The sequence below is a fragment of the Rhinopithecus roxellana genome, chromosome 6 (genome assembly GCF_007565055.1).
Source record: "Rhinopithecus roxellana isolate Shanxi Qingling chromosome 6, ASM756505v1, whole genome shotgun sequence".
NCBI classification, from domain to species: Eukaryota; Metazoa; Chordata; class Mammalia; order Primates; family Cercopithecidae; genus Rhinopithecus; species Rhinopithecus roxellana.
In genome coordinates this window covers 52,468,139-52,488,155 of record NC_044554.1, presented here as the reverse complement: position 1 = coordinate 52,488,155, position 20,017 = coordinate 52,468,139, and the positions used below count along the sequence as shown (strand labels likewise).

At 46.1% G+C, this 20,017-nt stretch overlaps 1 protein-coding gene across 6 annotated transcripts in view; it reads right to left on the bottom strand.

The window, feature by feature from the left end:
• DENND2A (DENN domain containing 2A) overlaps positions 1-20,017 on the bottom strand; it is a 130,136-nt gene that overhangs the window by 62,989 nt on the left and 47,130 nt on the right. For all 6 annotated transcript variants that reach the window (XM_030932783.1, XM_030932781.1, XM_010359807.2 and 3 more), the window contains 2 exons: positions 12,904-13,031; positions 10,892-11,013 (listed from right to left, as the gene is read on the bottom strand). In XM_030932783.1, coding sequence (XP_030788643.1) covers positions 10,892-11,013; positions 12,904-13,031 — 250 coding nt within the window. The remainder of the gene's footprint in view (positions 1-10,891; positions 11,014-12,903; positions 13,032-20,017) is intronic.

Here is a 20,017-nt window from a genome sequence, read left to right as displayed (position 1 = left end):
TCAGAAACATAAAAATATTCTTAGCGGCCGGGTGTGGCGGCTCATGCCTATAATCCCAGGACTTTGGGAGGCCAAGGTAGGCAGATCACAAGGTCAGGAGATTGAGACCATCCTGGCTAACATGGTGAAACCCTGTCTCTACTAAAAATACAAAAAAAAAAAAAAAAAAGAAAGAAAGAAAATTAGCCGGTGTGATGGCAGATGCCTGTAGTCCCAGCTACTCAGGAGGCTGAGGCAGGAGAATGGCGTGAACCCGGGAGGTGGAGCTTGCGGTGAACCGAGATCGCACCACTGCACTCCAGCCTGAGCAACAGAGTGAGACTCCATCTCAAAAAAACAAAAAGATTCTTAGTTTCACTCCCAAGAGAAAGGAAAATTAAAACTCCATTAAAGAAACATTTTTTTTGCTCAGAGATAAGAAAATTTGATAGCTCACTCTGTTGGTGAAAGCGAGAGAGAAAAGTCACTCCCACACTGTCATACAGGCTTGGCGGGAGTATCACTTGGTACAGGGCTACGGAGGGCAGTCTACATGAGCTAACAAAATTATGATGCATATAGCTTCAGACCCCGCAATTCCACCACTAGGAATTTACTCTGCTGATATACTCTTATTTGTGCAATGTTATTTTTTACAAGGAAACATATTGTGCAAAGGATATTGTACATTGCGACATGGTTTGTAATCACAAAATACTGGAAATAACCTAGATATCCATCAATAGAGGCTGGTCAAACAAATTATGATAAACCCACACAGCGGAATACTATGCAATTATTTAAAAAATCTTAATGTACTTGTCGGGCATGGTGGCTCAAGCCTGTAATGCCAGTACTTTGGGAGGCCGAGGTGGGTGGATCACCTGAGGTCAGGAGTTCGAGACCAGCCTGACCAATATGGTGAAACCCTCGTCTCTGCCAAAAATGCAAAAATTAACCTGGCATGGTGGTGTGTACCTGTAGCTACTTGGGAGGCTGAGACAGGAAAATTGCTTGAAGCCAGGAGGCAGAGGTTGCAGTGAGCTGAGATCATGCCACTGCACCCCAGCCTAGGCAACAGAGCAAGACTCCGTCTCAAAAAAAAAATTAACAAAAAACTTAATGTACTGATATGGAAGGTTCTTTCAGAGATATACATATATAATATTTTTACAACATTGACATTTTTTCATACTTCAGTACACCAACTGTATTTTTCTTTAGTGTATTTTTTATGTACTTTGCTTATCTTTTAGGATTCTAACGTTTTTACTATTTTCAATGAGCTCTACATAGAACAGATATTAACTATTTGTCAGGTTTGCCGTAAGTGTGCTTTTCCCATGTGGTTTATTTGTAGTTTTATTTTAGTTATAATAACTTTTTATATGAAAATGTGTTAATCTTTTCTTTTGTAATTCATTTAATCTCTTCTTTTTTTGCCTAAAAAACTATCCCCTCTTAGAGGTTTAATAAATATTCAATTCCATTTTCTTCTGGATTTTCTTGGTTTGTTTCGAACACATTTTATTTATTATTCCATCAGTAATTTATTTTGTGATATGTTCATCTAAATCATTTTTCCCCGAAATAACTTATTCCTATTCTATTTAATGAATGAGCTTTTCTTTATCAACTTATGAGGCCACATTTATCCTGTCTTAAACTCGCATAGAACAGGCATATTTTGCTACATTGATTTCTCCATTCACTATTTGTTTAGTTCCAAATAGTAAGTAGCAATAACTTAGGAATCTTTTCTTTTTAAAGATTTCCAAAAATAAAGATTCCTAGTTTCCTAAGTGGCCAGCTCCAGTGTTTTATCACAGGTCTCCAAGGAGCAATAAATTATGTAGTACCATAAACCTTCAGCAGAGGAAGAGCTGACTGGATTAGGCACCATGAGCATCTCAATCCTACCAGCACAAAAAGAAGGAAGGGGGGCAAGCCTTCTTTGAGGCTACAAATTCCATCTACAGTAAAATCCAAGGAAATGATCCTATCATTGCACTAGAATCTCCTATCAAATTGTTGGGAATGCAGGTATCTGCTTTTGTTAGAGATGTAGACTGTGATGGTGTTCATTCAAAGATCTGACCTGTGAGAAGGTCAGACGAGAAAGAAACCAGAGAAGGAATGGAAACACAGCACACAGCTTTCTGAAGAATGTGTGGGCTGCATCTCTGAGTGGTCACCCTGCTGGAGAACGGGGATCCTGATGTGTCCCACAGCACCCCAAATAAGCCACCAAATGTTCAGGGAGCTTTCGTGATGGGGTGGGATTTCAGCAGATATTTATTTGATAGAATGGGAAGACTTACCTGTGGTGGAGAGTATTAGCAATGACACAGCACAATCTGAGAATAGTGGGAGGGAGAGTAAATTAGATCAAAAGAGTCTTCAAGGTTTAGAGTAAGTGCAGTGAAACAGATGGAAGAGATGATACAGCAATGAAGATATCTAATTGTCTACTGAAGGAAGGCCTTTGAAAGTGAAGATATGAATCTTGGACTTAGGGATCAGAAAACTTTTTCTTTTTTTTTTCTTTGAGACGGAGTCTCACTCTGTTGCCCAGGCTGGAGTGCAGTGGTGCAATCTCGGCTAACTGCAACCTCCACATCCCAGTTTCAAGTGATTCTCCTGCCTCAGTCTCCCAAGTAGTTGGATTACAAGTGAGTACCATCACGCCTGGCTAATTTTTGTATTTTTAGTAGAGACGGGATTTTGCCATATTGGCCAGGCTGGTCTTGAACTCCTGACCTCAGGTGATCCGCCCACTGTGGCTTCTCAAAGTGCTGGGATTATAGGCGTGAGCCACCAGGCCTGGCCAGCACACCTTTTCTTAAAAGCCAGATTGTACTTAAGGCTTTGTGGGCCATATCCTCTCTGTTGCAACTACTAAACTGTGCCCTTGTAGTATAAAAGCAGCTGTAGATAATATGTAAATGAATGAGCCTGGCTGTGTTCCCATAGAACTTTATTCATAATGTCAGGGTACCAGCAGTTGTTTGTTACACCCAGAATTATAGTATAAAAGGAAAGTCGCTCTAGGATCCCAAGAATGATGTGTCAGACTGTGGTCCAGAGAAGATTCTAGCTTTCGATCAGAGGACCTTACACCAACATGTATGGCACCCAATCCCATTGTATCTCTCTGGAGTAACCTCAGGGGCTTAGCTCTGCTGAGAGGCTCGCAGACACCCCCTGATTGTATAGATCTCCGACTCATGATGGGCACAGCAAAAGATTTGTAGTGTCCAAAAGCGAAAAGAGACAAGAACCCTCATGGTCTGAGGTCTGATGTCCCTGCTGAAGCCTCTTCAGTTATTTCAGGAGAGTGGCTGGGGACATCCTGGTCGGGTTGGGGGGCACAGTGGCAAGGAAGCTGTGTGCCCCATCAGAAGGGCCTGAGCTGTACTCGAGCCCAGGTTCATTAACCCTTCTTGTCTGTGAATGGTGGCTGGTGGCTCAATTCCTTCCAGTCCTCTACTGCCCCTGTCTTTACTGCCTCAGGAGACTCTGCCTGTGGGAGACTACAGGGGTCCTTGATATAAACTATCCCCATCCCCCTCACCCATCTCAACATCATTCCTACTCTTAGGAGACCTCCTGTGCTGTCTGTCATTCACACAAACATACATATTTGCCTGTAGGTATACACATTCTTATATGAAAGAAGAGACACTTCCCTAAATATATATACAGAGAAAGGCATATAAGGGCCGGGTGCAGTGGCTCACACCTATAATCCCAGCACTTTGGGAGGCTGAGGCAGGCGGATCACTTGAGGTTAGGAGTTCGAGACCAGCCTGACCAACATGGCGAAACCCCATCTCTACTAAAAATACAAAAATTAGCCGGGTGTGGTGGCGGGCACCTGGGTTACTCAGGAGGCTGAGACAGGAGAATTGCTTGAACCCAGGAGGCAGAGGTTGCAGCGAGCTGAGATCACGCCACTGCACTCCAGCCTGGGCAACAGAGTGAGACTTCGTCTCATAAAACAAAATAAAAATATAAAGGCATACAAGGGCATTCTAACAATGGGGACTAATAACATTCTATTCAGATAATGGAATACCGTGCAGGCAAGAAAAACCGTTTCTAAAAATAAATTAGGCTAGGTGTGGTGGCTCATGGCCTGGCCTCGTGGCTCATGCCTGTAATTCCAGCACTTTGGGAGGCCACGGTGGGCAGATCAAAGGTCAAGAGATCAAGACCATATGGCCAACATGGTGAAACCCCAACTCTACCAAAAATACAAAAATTAGCTGGGCTTGGTGGCGCGTGCCTGTAGTCCCAGCTACTCAAGAGGCTGAGGCAGAAGAATCGCTTGAACCCGGGAAGTGGAGGTTGCAGTGAGCCACGATCATGCCACTGCACTCCAGACTGGCAACAGAGAGAGACTGTCTCAAAATAATAAAAATAAAAATAAAAAAGAAATTGATGACATGGGAAAATACTCATGATCATTTATATAAAAAGCATCAAAATTACATATACAATATAATCACAGATCTTTTTTTTGAGACAGAGTCTCGCTCTGTCACCCAGGCTGGAGTACAATGGTGCGATCTTGGCTCACTGCAAACTCCACCTCCCAGATTCAAGCAATTCTCCTGTCTCAGCCTCCCAAGTAGCTGGGATTACAGGTGCACACCATTGCGCCCGACTAATTTTTACATTTTCAGTAGAGACGAGCTTTCACCATGTTTTCCAGGCTGGTTACAAACTCTTGACCTCAGTTGATTCGCCCGCCTCGGCCTCCCAAGATCACAGATCTTTTTAAAAAATGTATACTTACATGCACACAAACACACGGACGCACACCACACACAGTGTGTGTGAGAGAATCAGAGAGGAAATAGACCGAAGTGTCAGCAGTGGGTGTTGGGATTACATGCGCGTTTTAAAAAGATCTTCAGAATACACACACATAAATACACATACACAAGATGCCAATCTGGGCCAGGCGAGGTGGCTCACGCCTGTAATCCAGGCATTTGGGAGGCAAAGGTGGGTGGATCACCTGAGGTCAGGAGTTTGAGACCAGCCTGGCCAAAATGATGAAACCTCGTCTCTACTAAAAATACAAAAAAAATTAACTGGGCATGGTGGCGGACGCCCGTAGTCCCAGCTACTTGGGAAACTGAGACAGAGGTTGCAGTGAGCTGAGATCACGCCACTGCCCTCCAGCCTGGGCAACAAGAGGGAAACTCCATCTCAAAAAAAAAAAAAAAAATGGGCCGGGCGCGGTGGCTCAAGCCTGTAATCCCAGCACTTTGGGAGGCCGAGACGGGCGGATCACGAGGTCAGGAGATCGAGACCATCCTGGCTAACACAGTGAAACCCCGTCTCTACTAAAAATACAAAAAAAAACTAGCCGGGCGAGGTGGCTGGCGCCTGTAGTCCCAGCTACTCGGGAGGCTGAGGCGGGAGAATGGCGCAAACCCGGGAGGCGGAGCTTGCAGTGAGCTGAGATCCGGCCACTGCACTCCAGTCCGGGCGACAGAGCGAGACTCTGCCTCAAAAAAAAAAAAAAAAAAAAAAAAAAAAAAAAAAATGTAAATCTATTACAGAAATACTAGAAAATAGAGGCATAAAGAAAAGTAGAATTCCCAAATTGTGGATGAGTTTTATCTTCTTCATTAAACTTTTCAGTAATTACAATACTTATTCTGTATCATGTAACCAGAAACACTTTTATAATTACAATGTTCTCAGGAAAAAAAAAAGAAAAGCATGTATGTATGTATTTACTTATTTTTGGAGACAGGCTCTCACTCTGGAGAGCTGAGGCACAAAAATAGCTCACTGCAGCGTTGGACTCCTGGGTTCAAGTGAATCTCCCATGTCAGCCTCCTGAGTAGTTAGGACTACAGGCACGTACCACCATGCCTGTCTAATTTTTAAATTTTTTGTAGAGATGGGGTCTTACTATGTTGACAAGGCTGGTCTTGAATGCCTGGCCTCAAGCAATCCCCCCACCTTGGTTTCCCAAAGTGCTAGGATTATAGGCATGGACCACTGCACCCAGCCTGTTATTTCACTATTATTATTTTTTATTTAGTTTTGAGATGGAGTCTCATTCTGTCGCCCAGGCTGGAGTGCAGTGGCGTGATCTCAGCTCACTGAAACCTCCGCCTCCCAGGTTCAAGCGATTCTCCTGCCTCAGCCTCCCAAGTAGCTGGGAATACAGGCGCGTGCCACTACACCTGGCTAATTTTTGCATTTTTGGTAGAGATGGGGTTTCACCATGTTGGCCAGGCTGATCTCAAACTCCTGACCTCAGGTGAGCTGCCCGCCTTGGCCTCCCAAAGTGCTGGGATTACAGGTGTGAGCCACTGTGCCCGGCCACCCAGCTTGTTATTTTTAAAAAGAACATATATTGAAAAGTATAGGCCAGGTGCAGTGGCTCATGCCTGTAATTCCAGCACTTTGGGAGGCTGAGGCGGGCGGATTACTTGAAGTCAGGCGTTCGAAAGTAGCCTGGCCAACGTGGTAAAACCCTGTCTTTACTAAAAATACAAAAAATCAGCCAGCATGGTGACCTGTGCCCGTAATCCCAGCTACTCAGAGGGTGGGGCACGAGAATCACTTGAACTCGGCAGGTGAAGGTTGCAGTGAGCCGAGATCGAGCCACTGCACTCCAGCCTGGGCGACAGAGCAAGACTTTGTCTGAAAAGAAAAGAAATGGTGGGTGATATGTAGCAAGAAAACAGTCCCTTTCAGGAGCTTGCAGTTTGTGTTTAGCAGCAGCAGCATCTGCCCCCAGCTGCACGCTTGGTCCTTTCTGAGGAGTGCCTATCCAAAAGGCCCTTCCCTCTCAAATGGAAATTCTAGTGACTCAAATAACTAGCCATGGCCTAATAAAATGAACATCCCAAAGATGGCTGAGGATCTCTCCGTGGCTCGCAGGGGAGGTCGCATGGAGGGACTGCTCCTGCAAGCTCTGAGGTCCCAGATGCAGCCCAGATGCGGCAGATGCTTCACAAATATTTGATGAGCTAATGGAGGAAGTGGTGAAGTCTCCAGCTGTGCCCTAGAGCAAGGCACACAGCAGACACCCAGATGTGGATGAGCAGAATAATGAGCATGGACACGGTGTCCCGCTGAGGGCTTGCAAGGATCTGTGGCAATCAGACACATGCTCTGGACAACTGGATTGTCTTTCTTCAGGACAGCTACAGCTACAGATACAGATACAGACACAGCTGGACGTTAAGTTCTTGTTGACATTCTCACTTACTCGGCTTAGCTGCTTTGGCGGCAGAGGCTCTAGGTTTTCTCCAGCCCAGCAGGGACAGGAAGAAAAGGGTTGGTAAGCCTTTATTTCCTGGTATCAGGCAGGAGTGCTCTGCCTTGAATGCAAAGCTGCCTTGGGTAGATTTTTTTTTTTTTTTTTTTTTTGAGACGGAGTTTCACTCTTTTACCCAGGCTGGAGTGAAGTGGCGTGATCTTGGCTCACTGCAACCTCTGCCCCCTAGGTTCAAGCGATTCTCCTGCCTCTGCCTCCCGAGTAGCTGGGATTACAGGCACCCGCCACCACATCTCACTAATTTTTAGCAGAGATGGGGTTTCACCATATTGGCCAGGCTGGTCTCGAACTCCTGACCTCAGGTGATCCACCAGCCTTGGCCTCCCAAAGTGCTAGGATTACAGGAATGAGCCACTGTGCTTGGCCTGGGCAGAGGTTTTTCATTGTTCCTCGGGGTGAGGCAGTTCACTCCCCACATGATGTGGGGAGCCAGGTAGGACCCAAAGGGGACAGACCAGGTGTGACAGCTTGCTTTCTTATTCTAAGTCAGGCTTCTCTGCCATGGGAAATGAAGGATTTCCTAAATGTTGAAGACATCCCTATTGCAATGAAAACACCAACAACACATTTCCAAGGCAAGCAGAAAGTATTTGCTCATTGTCAGTTGCCATGGATTATTCTTGATGACACCCTTTTCCATAGGAGAAGAGAAATGGCAGTTAACAGGCAATACTTGGTACAGGCAAGTATTGTAGCAATTTATCTGGGTCTGTAAGATCCATCCTTTGGGATAGGTTGTTCCCTCACCTCTTCCAGAAGCCTGGTGGCAGGCAGCATCCTTTCATGGCCATCAAGCACAGAAGACAGGCTTCAGGTGGAGAGAGCCCCACCTGCCAGCGATGCTGACCCTGTGGGGCAGGGACAGAAAGACCACTGCTTTTCCTAGACTGGAAACAGAGCCTTGCAATGAGATTTAAGTTGACCTTTGCAGCCAGTACTTGGCCTTCCTTAATTTCTTCTACTAAATATTGTAGAACTGTTAGTCCTTACGGGAAAACCAAAGAAATAGAATATATACATTTTATTTATTTATTTATTACTGTAATCCCAGTACTTTGGGAGGCTGATGTGGGCGGATCACGAGGTCAGGAGATTGAGACCATCCTGGCTAACACGGTGAAACCCCATCTCTACTAAAAAAAAATACAAAAAGTTAGCCGGGCGTGGTGGCAGGCACCTGTAGTCCCAGTTACTCGGGAGGCTGAGGCAGGAGAATGGCATGAACCCGGGAGGCGGAACTTGCAGTGAGCCGAGATCACGCCACTGCACTCCAGCCTGGGCGACAGTGTGAGACTCCATCTCAAACAAACAACAACAAAACAGCAACAACAAAACATGAAATGATTTCACTGAGTGTTACAGATAATCAGAGAGGAAGAAGTCCCAGAGATTGGGATGGCTGGTGAAGCTTCTTAAAGGACGCATGATTGAACTGGGCCTCAGAGGATGGGGAGAGGTCCCAGTGAGAGCCAAAGGCAGAGGTAAAAATGACCTAGCATAGCAGTTGGCAAATTTTGGCCTGTGGGCCACATCTGGCCCACCACCTGTTTTTGTACAAGCCATGACTTAAGAATTAACTTTTACATTTTTTTTTTTTTTTTTTTTTTTTTTTTTTTGAGACGGAGTCTTGCTCTGCCGCCCAGGCTGGAGTGCAGTGGCCGGCTCTCAGCTCACTGCAAGCTCCGCCTCCCGGGTTCACGCCATTCTCCTGTCTCAGCCTCCCGAGTAGCTGGGACTACAGGCGCCCGCCTCGTCGCCCGGCTAGTTTTTTGTATTTTTTAGTAGAGACGGGGTTTCACCGTGTTAGCCAGGATGGTCTCGATCTCCTGACCTCGTGATCCGCCCGTCTCGGCCTCCCAAAGTGCTGGGATTACAGGCTTGAGCCACCGCGCCCGGCCAACTTTTACATTTTTAAATGGTTGGAAAAATAAATAATATTTTATGACAAGTAACAATTATATAAAACTCAAATTTCAGCATCCAGGTCAGGTGCGGTGGCTCACGCCTGTAATCCTAGCCCTCTGGGAGGCTGTGGCAGGCGGATAATTTGAGGTCAGGAGTTTGAGACCAGCCTGGCGAACATGGAAACCCCGTCTCTACTAAAAGTACAAAAATTAGCCAGGCGTGGTGACGCATGCCTGTAGTCCCAGCTACTTGGAAGGCTGAGGCAGGAGAATCACTTGAACCCGGGAGGTGGAGGTTGTATTGAGCTGAGACTGCGCCACTGCACTCCAGTCTGGGTGACAGAGCAAGATTCTGTCTCAAAAAACAAAAACAAAAAACAACAACAACAAAGGTTGATTGAGATACAGCCACATTCATTTATTTACACATTGTCTATGACTGCCTCACACTGCAGTGGCCACTCTCAGTAGTTACAACAGAGACCATATGGTCCACGAGCCCAAAACATTTACTCTCTGGCCCTTTAGAGAGAGTGTGCATGTCCCAGGCCTACATCAGAGGGGTAGTTGGTAGGCTCTGGCTGGAGGGGGCATTTGTATGTAGGAACTATGGGAGATTAGGGGTAATGGGTGCCAAGATATCTGTTACAAATGCTAGCCCTGCAGGCAGTAGGTTGAAATTACCATCTACATGAATATGGTTATGTTATCTATATGCATACGGTATGTAACTCCAAAAGGTTCAAAAGGATATTCTGTAAAAAGAAGGTCAGCCTTCCTCCCGTCCTCTGGGTATTCAGACAGGACAACCCCTCTGAGGTCCTCAGTTACTCATGCTTGGGTATCCGCAGAGAGATTTTTTTTTTCACCTCCAATATTGGGGATGGAGATATTCTTATACATACATGTGTGAGTTTACATATATGTATATTCTTTCATATTTATATACATGCATATTCTTTCACTTAAAAAACCCACATACAGACATGTGCGAGTTTACATATATGTATTTTTTTTCATTAAGAAACCCACAGGCTGGATGTGGTGGCTCAGGCCTGTAATCCCAGCACTTTGGGAGGCCAAGGCTGGTCGATCACTCAAGCCCACGAGTTCAAGATCAGCATGGCCAACATGACGAAACCCCGTCTCTACAAAAAATACAAAAATCAGCTGGGCTGGTGGCGTGTGCCTGTAATTCCGGGTACTTAGAAGGCTGAGTTGGGAGGACTGAGTCTGGGAGTTCACCTGCAGTGAGCCGTGATTGCACCACTGCACTCCAGCCTGGGTGACAGAGCGACAACACCCTGACTCAATTAAATCAACAACAACAACAACCCACAAATACTTTAAAACTACTGTTCTACATCATGCCTTTCCATCTTGTATCTTAGAGTGTGCTCTGTGTTAAGACATTCTTAACAGTTGTATGGGACAGATGTACATCTTTTATTTACCCTGTTCGAGGAGGTTTCTGAGTCAGAAGCTCAATGGTATTTTAGGAAGCTTTTTTGGGCAGGGGGGCTCCAAGAGAACTAGAGGCAGAAAGACCAGTCAGCCAGCGATGTACAAATCCAGGAGCCTGGCAGGGCAAGTGGGGGTGGCCTGGAATTCCAGCAGTGGCCGGAACTCCAGAGTGCTCAAGGCCACCGTGCTGCGGCCCCCTCTCTTGCCACCTCTCCCTGGGGACTCATACCTTGGTGAGCGTGTCAGGGATGGAAGAGGTGGGAGAAGCAGGAAAATTCAAGACACACTTCTTTCCCAGGCAGCGACCGTGTAACTCGATGTCCTCATAAGGGTTCTCCTTCACTGGCGGATCTGTGTTCAAAGGCAATGTGTCAGGAACCTGGGAACACTGAGGACATTTCCCTTTTCGAAACACTGAGGTCAGCATCTTGGCCTCTCCTGTGTCCGTCCTTGTAGGGATATCTGCTGTTTTGCCATCCATGCGCCCCTCCTCTTGGTAGCAGCCCCTGATTTCACTGGGTTACCTCTCCATCTCTTCATCTGTGGCCATGGGAGATTAACTCCATTCTCAGTTTCAGTGCTTTAGCTAATCTAAGTATCCCAAATCCCTGCCTCAGTGATCAGTTCAGGGAAGGGCTCATATTCTAAGCCTAAGGGGATATCACTGCATGGCATTCCTTGGCTCCAAAGGTGAACAAGGGACCTTGGCTGGTCTAATGAGGGTAAACCTTAGGATTTCTGGTGGGACTTGCAAGATACAAGCTCTTCTCTCCACCAGGAAGATATGAATTCCAGGAAGCTGGTGGCAGCCATTGTGGGGATCCTGGGAAGCCTGCTGAGAATAAAGCTAACCTGAGAGGTAAGAAATAGAGGAAGGAGGCTGAGTGTGGTGGCTTACACCTGTAATCCCAGAACTTTGGGAGGCTGAAGCGGGTCGATCACTTAAGCCTAGGAGTTTGAGACTAGCCTGGGCAACAAGGGAAAACCCCGTCTCTACTAAACACACACACACACACACACAAATTAGCCGAGCGTGGTGGTGGGTGCCTGTAATCCCAGCTACTTGGGAGGCTGAGGCAGGAGAATCACATGAACCTGGGAGGCGGAGGCTGCAGTGAGTCGAGATTGTGCCATTGCACTCCTGGGCAACAGAGTGAGACTCCTGTCTCAAAAAAAGAAAGAAAGAAAACAAATGGAGGAAGGAAAAGCTAGTTTAGTTGAGTTTTCTGTTCCTTATAATGGAAGCATCCTCTTAGGCAGTCACTGCTAAGAGAAGTCCAGATCTCTCTCCCACTTCAGATCTGGGAATCCCGCTGCTTTGGCAGGAGCCCATCTCCAGCAGCCTGGACACATGCAATTCCAATTGCTTAGCTCAGTATCTGCCCTTCCTCAAATGTTCTATTTCCTCCTTCTCCAAGTTTTTTCTAGTATTGATGATTACATGCCCGCATGTCTGCGTATATCCACTCTACCTGCCCCTCACTTGCACATACATACGGGTTTCTCCCTTTTACCAGCTTGTTTCTTCCCCCAGCCCTCACACCCACCATAAGCAGTTGGATTCGCCTTTCGCTAAAACCATCAACCTCCCCGAAGATGACTGAACTCACCAAACTCTGAATCTGAGACCTGCTCTGAAATCTCAGAGGAAGCTTTGGGGCCCAAGTTATTTTTTAAATCACAGACATGCATTTAGTCTGTGTTCTGATGCCCTGTTAGTGCCACACTCTGACAGTTTCTGAAGGAGGCTCTGGTGTATAGCGTTTTCTTTCATTCAGTAATCCCTGCAGCTGACTGAGCATCTGTCGTAAGTGAGGGAGTTGACATACCATTCTCTCCAGTCCTTAACCTTGCAAGGGAGCTAGCTTCATTCTCATTAGGCAGATGTGAGAACTGACGTTCAGAGATGTGAAGTCACCCACTCAATGTCCTGCGGCCAATAGGCAGCAGAGCCAAGACGTGGTTCTGGATCTTCAGACTCTAGGCCCCACACTTCTTGCTACGCCACGCTGCTACACTGCCTCCTTGGCCACGCATCACCAGCCAGTCTTCCCCCTCCAGCCCGAGAGTCTCTCACATATCCCGTGAGGCTCGCTCTCCCACCCCACCTGCCTGCTCTGTCATCCGAGTGCACAGGTGTCTTCGAGTGTCTGCATGTGTGTTTCCAGCAGCCAGCCCCATTCTCCCTCCCCTTTCTCCTAGACAGATTCAGACCCACACACAGACGCTGTAGCCTCTTACCTAGAATGTCTTCATAGACGTTCTCCTCCGATAAAGTACGTGTCAGCCCCAGCTTAGTCTGCGCGTACCAGTCCACCCTGCTGCTCTCAGAGGAAGACTGCAGTAAATCTTCAAACTCATAGGATTTTCTGGGATGTGCAAGATGGGAGGAAAAAAACAAAGAATTTGAATCAAATTAGATTCAGAGAATATATTAATATATCCCCTCACCCAAATTGTCTTTTTCTTGGAAAAATTATTACCGAAATCAACTTCTTTTATTTTATTTCATTCTTAGAAAAACTATTACCGAAATCAACTTCTTTTATTTTATTTTATTTTTTGAGACAGAGGCTTGCTCTGTTGCCCAGGCTGGAGTGCAGCGGCACCATCTTGGCTCACTGCAACCTCCGCTTCCTGGGTTCAAGCAATTCTTCTGCCTCTGCCTCCTGAGTAGCTGGGACTGCAGGCATACACCACCATGCCTGGCTAGTTTTTGTATTCTTAGTAGAGACGAAGTTTCACCATGTTGGCCAGGCTGGTCTCGAACTACTGACCTCAGGTGATCTGCCCACCTTGGCCTCCGAAAGTGCTGGGATTACAGGCGTAAGCCACTGTGCCCGGCCTGAAATCAACTTCTTTTATTGTAAAAGGTGTGAAAATCCATGAATAAAAGGTGTGGCTTTTATGTGCAAGAATGTTCATGCTATTATGCTAAGTGAAAATAATAAAGTATATGTAAAAAAATACAATCCCAACTTTGTAAACAAACACGTACATAGAAAATAAAAAAGGGGGCCAGGCGCAGTGGCTCACTCGTATGGACAGGGACTGTCTATACTATTTGATACTATTTTTATACTAAACTTAGTGTCAGGACACTAAGTTTCAGCCCATTTATGTAGTTCATCCAAGACTAAAAGGCTTGTGAATAAAGATATGGAACAGTCCTTATTATAGTATAGATAGTCCCCGACTGTCTTATTACAGTATAATCAGGGACTGTCTATGCTATAGGTACACAGCACCATGCCCTGCTAATTTTTGTACATTTTTGTAGAATGGGGTTTTGCCATGTTGCCTGGGTTGGTTTCAAACTCCTGACCTCAAGTGATCCTCCGGCCTGGGCCTCCCGAAGTGCTGGTATTATAAGTTGGAGCCACTGTGCCCAACCCAAAATTACTACTCTTAACCCCCACCCCACTTTTTTTTTTTGAGATGGATTCTCACACTGTTGCCCAGGCTGGAGTGCAGTGGCGTGATCTTGACTCACTGCAACCTCTGCCTCCTGGGTTCAACTGATTCTCCTGCCTCAGCCTCCTGAGGAGCTAGGATTACAGGCATGCACCACCATGTCTGGCTAATTTTTGTATTTTTAGCAGAGATAAGGTTTCACCATGTTGGCCAGGTTGGTCTTGAACTCCTGACCCCAGGTGATCCACCTGCCTCAGCCTCTCAAAGTGCTAAGATTACAGGGGTGAGCCACTGCACGCGGCCTCTTATACACATTTTATCTATCGGAAAACAGAGGCATAGAGAGATTAGATAAATTGCTCCAGGTACATTCGGAAAAAGTGGTGGAATCAGGGTCTGACTCCAGGAAGTCTGGTTGGAGACTGATGCTCTTAATGACACAAGGCATTATGTATGGAGAGCATTTATTTAAGTGAGGCGCATCAGGAGGGAAGCTGCATTCACAGGCTCCAAACTAAAACAGGCTGAGTTTCAACAGTCTGTCGTTGGGAACCTGAACTAATTTTCCATACAAAACTGCATTACACAGTGATAATTACATTACTGCATTACACAGTACTGTGCGATACCCAGGCAGACCCTCTATTTCCCTCACATAGTAAGTAATCTATGCTATGAGGAGATGCTATGAGCCCTCACAGGGAAAAGGGGGACAGGAAAGGGCCATTTCACTGGGAGCCAGACAGTTTCTCCCACTCTCAGGGCCGGGGTAGTAACCACCACCTACAGGTAAAGCCTTGACTGCCCAGAATTAGAGCATGACCCTGGCTGAGTTTGGCCTTTTCTTTGAGAGAGAGAAAGGGGCTGTAGCTGTGCCTTGCTTTGCCATTGTGAGAGCTCTATTTATGTTTAGAAAAGGGTCTCCTTCTGTTGCCCAGGCTGGAGTGCAGTGGGGCCACCATAGTTCACTGCAGCCTCAAACTACTGGGCTCAGGCAATCCTTGTCCCTCAGCTTCCTGAGTAGGTGAGACTGCAGTTGCATGCCACCATGGCCGGCTAAGTTTTAATTTTTTGTGGAAATGGGGGTATTGCTTTGCTGCCCAGGCTGGTCTCAAACTTACGGGCTCAAGCGATCCTCCTGTCTCAGCCTCCTTGTTGTCTGAGATTATAGTTCTGTTTTCATTTTTTAAAATCTCATTGGAAACAATATTTGTATAGGTCAAATTTCAAAATGATAAAGTACCTATGAAATAATATCTGAATCTTTAAAATGTTTTCATAATAAGTGCCCTAACAACAAAAGATATTTGTACAGGTTAAAGGCTCTCCAAATCTCAGCAGATGGCTTGCTTATTTAAAGCACATGCAATGCAGGCCGGGCGCAGTGGCTCATGCCTGTAATTCCAGCACTTTGGGAGGCCGAGGCAGGCTGATCACTTGAGGTCAGGAGTTCATGACCAGTCTGGCCAACATGGTGAAACCTTGTCTCTACTAAAAATACAAAAATTAGCCGGGCATGGTGTTGTGCCCCTGTAATCCCAGCTACTCGGGAGGCTGAGGCAGGAGAATCACTTGAACCCGGGAGGTGGAGGTTGCAGTGAGCTGAGATTGCGCCACTGCACTCCAGCCTGGGCAACAGAGAGAGACTCTGTCTCAAAAAAAACATACATACATACATACATACATACATACATACATACGTAAAACTAAAGCACATGTAATGCAAGCGGGAATCCGGATTATGTGTTGGGGTTTGTTGGGATGGGATTAGCTTTTATCCCAGTGGTTACTGTCAGACACCTGGGATTTCAAGACATAGTTTGAATGTTTTGTATAATCTTTCTATATTTCCAAGAACAAGATGCTACTATAAGAGTTCGGGCCAGACACAGTGGCTCATGCCTGTAATTCCAGCACTTTGGGAGGCTGAGTCAGGAGGACTGCTTGAGGCCAGGAGTTCAAGGCCAGCCTGGGCAACAAAGTAAGATCCCATCTCTACAAAAAATAACAATTACAAAAATTAGCTGGACGTGGTAGCATGTGCCTGAAGTCCTAACTACTTGGGAGGCTGAGGTGGGAGGATCCCTTGAACCTAGAAGGGGAAGGTTGCAGTGAGCCGAGATCATGCCACTTGCACTCCAGCCTGGGTGAGAGAGTGAGACTTTGTTTCTGGAGAAAAAAAAAAAAGTCAGCCATGCTTTGCATTTGATTTCTGACACATAAAAGGTATCACTAGTCTAAACAGTATTAGAAAAGTCCAATTTGAAAACAATTAAAAACTCCCTTTAAAAAAATTAAGATGGGGGTAGGTGCAGTAGCTCACACCTATAATCCTAGCACTTTGGGAGGCCAGAGCAGGTGGACTGCTTGAGTTCAGGAGTTTCAGATCAGCCGGGCACACAGCAAGACTCTGTCTCTATAAAAAATACAAAAATTAGCTGGGTGTGGTGGGGCACATCTATAGCCTCAGTTACTTGGGAGGCTGAGGTGGGAGGATCCCTTGAGCCAGGGAGTGGGAAGATGCAGTGAGCCAAAATCAAGCCACTGCATTCCAGCCACTGCACTCTCACTCATTTTGAGACAGAGCGAGACCCTGTTTCAAAATAAAAGATGGTTATTCACATTGCAAAACTAATTTGCAAAACAATTCATCAAAACGTTTCTCAAATAGCAGCCCTATTTCCTGTATTAAAGTGTTGGTTTTCAGGTGACTAATTCCTATGCAGTAAATCTGAAAGGCAAACAAATTAACATGAGGTCCAGTCCATTAGAAGATCAAGGAGAAGCCAGAAATCTTTACCTGCCCAGTTTCTAGAACTAGTGGGAAAATAGGATTCCAATTACAACATTTGATCTATCATTGTCATGTGTCGGTAACACATGCCAAAGCATTTAGAAAGTTAGCTCTTCCTAGCAGTTCTTTATTTTCTTTCTCTTTTCCTTCCTTCCTTCTTTCCTTCCTCCCTCCCTCCTTTTCTTTCTTCTTTCTTTCTCTCTCTTTCTTTCTCCCCTTCCTTCCTTCCTCTTTCTTTCCTTCCTTCCTTTTCTTGCTTGCTTTCTTGCTTTCTTTCCCTCTCTTCCTTCCTTCCTCTCTCTCTTTCTTGCTTTCTTTCTCTCTCTCTTCCTTCCTTCCTCTCTCTCTCTTTCTTGCTTTCTTTCTTGTTTTCTTTTTCTCCTCTCCCTTCCCTTCCTTCCTTCTCTCTCTCTATTTCATTCTTCCTCTCTCTCTTTCTTTCTCCTCCATTCCCTTCCCTCCCCACCCCTCTCTTCCCCTCCCCCTCCCTTCCCCTCCCCTTTCTTTTCTTTTCTTTTTTTTTTTTGTGACAGAGTTTCCCTCTTGTCACCCAAGCTATTGTCACCCAGGCGCAATCTCGGCTCACTGCAGCCTCTGCACCCTGAGTTCAAGCAATTCTCCTGCCTCAGCCTCCCAAATAGCTGAGATTACAGGTGCCTGCCACCATGTCCAGCTAATTTTTTTTTTTTTTTTTTTTTGAGATGGAGTCTCACTCTGTCGCCCAAGCTGGAGTGCAGTGGTGCAATGTTGGCTCACTGAAAGCTCCACCTCCTCAGTTCACACCATTCTCCTGCCTCAGCCTTTCCAGTAGCTGTGACTACAGGCGCCCGCCACCATGCCCAGCTAATTTTTTTTTTAATTTTATTTTTAGTAGAGACAGGGTTTCACCGTGTTAGCCAGGATGGTCTCGATCTCCTGACCTTGTGATCTGCCCACCTCGGCCTCCCAAAGTGCTGGGATTACAGGCATGAGCCACCGTGCCCAGCTAATTTTTTGTTTTTAGTAGAGACGGGGTTTCGCCATGTTGGGGAGGCTGGTCTCAAACTCCTGACCTCAGGTGATCCCCGCCCTGCCTTTTTTTTTTTTGAGAGAGAGTCTGGCTCTGTGGCTCAGGCCGGAAGGCAGTGGGGCGATCTCAGCTCACTGCAACCTCCGCCTCCAGGGTTCAAGTAATTCTCCTGCCTCAGCCTCCTGTGTAGCTGGGATTACAGGCACCTGCCACCATGCGTGGCTAATTTTTGTGCCCGGACCACCATGCATTATTTCTATAGCATACATAAATGTCAGGGACATCAGTCCTCCCCTTCTGAGGTTCAGGTAGGTGATTAGGCTCCCTGAAGAGGAGAAAGGTGAGCACATTCATCCTCCAACTGCTAAGCTAATTCTGTTCTGTACAAATTTTTTTTTAACTTGAAAGTTTTAGTACCCTCATTTACACATTAACTTTGAGAGAAAGGAAACTGTGAAAAGTTAATGAATGATAACCACATCCAAACAGGCTTCTCTCTAATTTAAACATGTTCAACATTCATTCCACATCCTGTCTGCATGTTTAATAAGTAAACATGCGAATCACATTTCATTGTGCTCAAAGTGGGTGATACAAAGGCGAGAGGTCCCTGCCTTTGGGGAGCCCACAGCCTGGGAAAGGGGTGTAACTTCCACTCAGCCTCACTTTACTTCCCGGGTCCTCAAATGATCGTTTGATATTTGGTACTTCTGAGTTTCAGAGATGCTAGAATGAGCTGGTTGTTCCAAAGAACTTTGCTTAAGGGCGTTGTAACCTATGCAATAGCCAGATTTCCACAACCAACGCCAAACACTGTGATTCTGAGTCGTATTTTGAATGTTCTTCACGACTTCTCCATATTTTTGTAAATGAAATCCTAACTTAGAGCTCCTTCTGTTTGGACAGTGCATAAGAATCTCAAAGCCGAACTCGTAATCCCATTGCCTCTCCCTGATGAGAACCAGCTCCTTGCCCAGTGTGGCCATCCAAAGGTTTAGGTCTTAAACCTGGAAATCAGACTCCCAGCATCCCTCCCACTTACTGCCTACGTCTAACTAGTTAACCCAAGTTTTACCTCCAACGCATCTCTTGAACCCACCCACTTCTCTCAGTCCCTAAGGTAGCTACACCACAGGGTAACCATAAGACCTCACTGTTCCTCCCCAGCGCCTCTCCCCACCTGCCCACTGGTGCCCACCCAGTCTCCAGGCTGCTGCTAGGATGGTCTCTTAAACATGCAAATCTTTTTTTTTTTCTTTTTTCTGAGACGGAGTTTCACTCTTGTTGCCCAGGCTGGGGTGCAACGGCGTGATCTAGGCTCACTGCAACCTCCGCCTGCTGGGTTCAGGCGATTCTCCTGCCTTAGCCTCCCAAGTAGCTGGGATTTCAGGTGCCTGCCATCCATGCCCGGCTAATTTTTTCTATATTTACCTGAAATGAGGTTTCACCATGTAGGCCAGGCTGGTCTTGAACTCCTGGCCTCAGGTGATCCACCCCACTCAGACTCCCAAAGTGTTGGGATTACAAGCGTGAGCTGCTGCACCCGGCCTTAAATGTGCAAATCTGATCATCTCTCTCCCCTTCTTAAAAATGTTCCTGTTTTCCATTGCTCTTAGGTAATAGGCCCAAATCCATACCGTGTGTACAGGTCCAGAAGACTTTCAGGCCTCACTCCAGACCCTTCCTGGCCCCTCGGGCCATGCTCCTGCCTTGCAGTTCCTCTGACACGATGCAGTCTTTCTTGTCTCAGGGCTTTCACCTATTAGTTCACTCAAATTGAACGCCCACTCCCCACCCTCCTGCTGGCCTGAGTGTCACTTCCTCTTGATCCCGTCTGTTTCCCTGATAGGCTACACATCCCTGATGAATGTTCCCATGGCACCAGGATTCCTCACAGCACTGACAGCAGTTATGATCACACCAGCTGTGTCCTTCTATTACTGGTCTGCAAATCCTGTGAAGACAGAGTCTCCGTTTATCTCGCTCATTATTACATTCCTATGTCTAACACTCAATAGGTGTGTGGTAAATATTTGTTGGTTGAATAAGTGAATGAATATTTTATGTTATTATTTATTTATTTATTTGTGTTCTGTCGCCAGGCTGGAGTGCAACCTCTGCCTTCCGGTTCAAGCGAT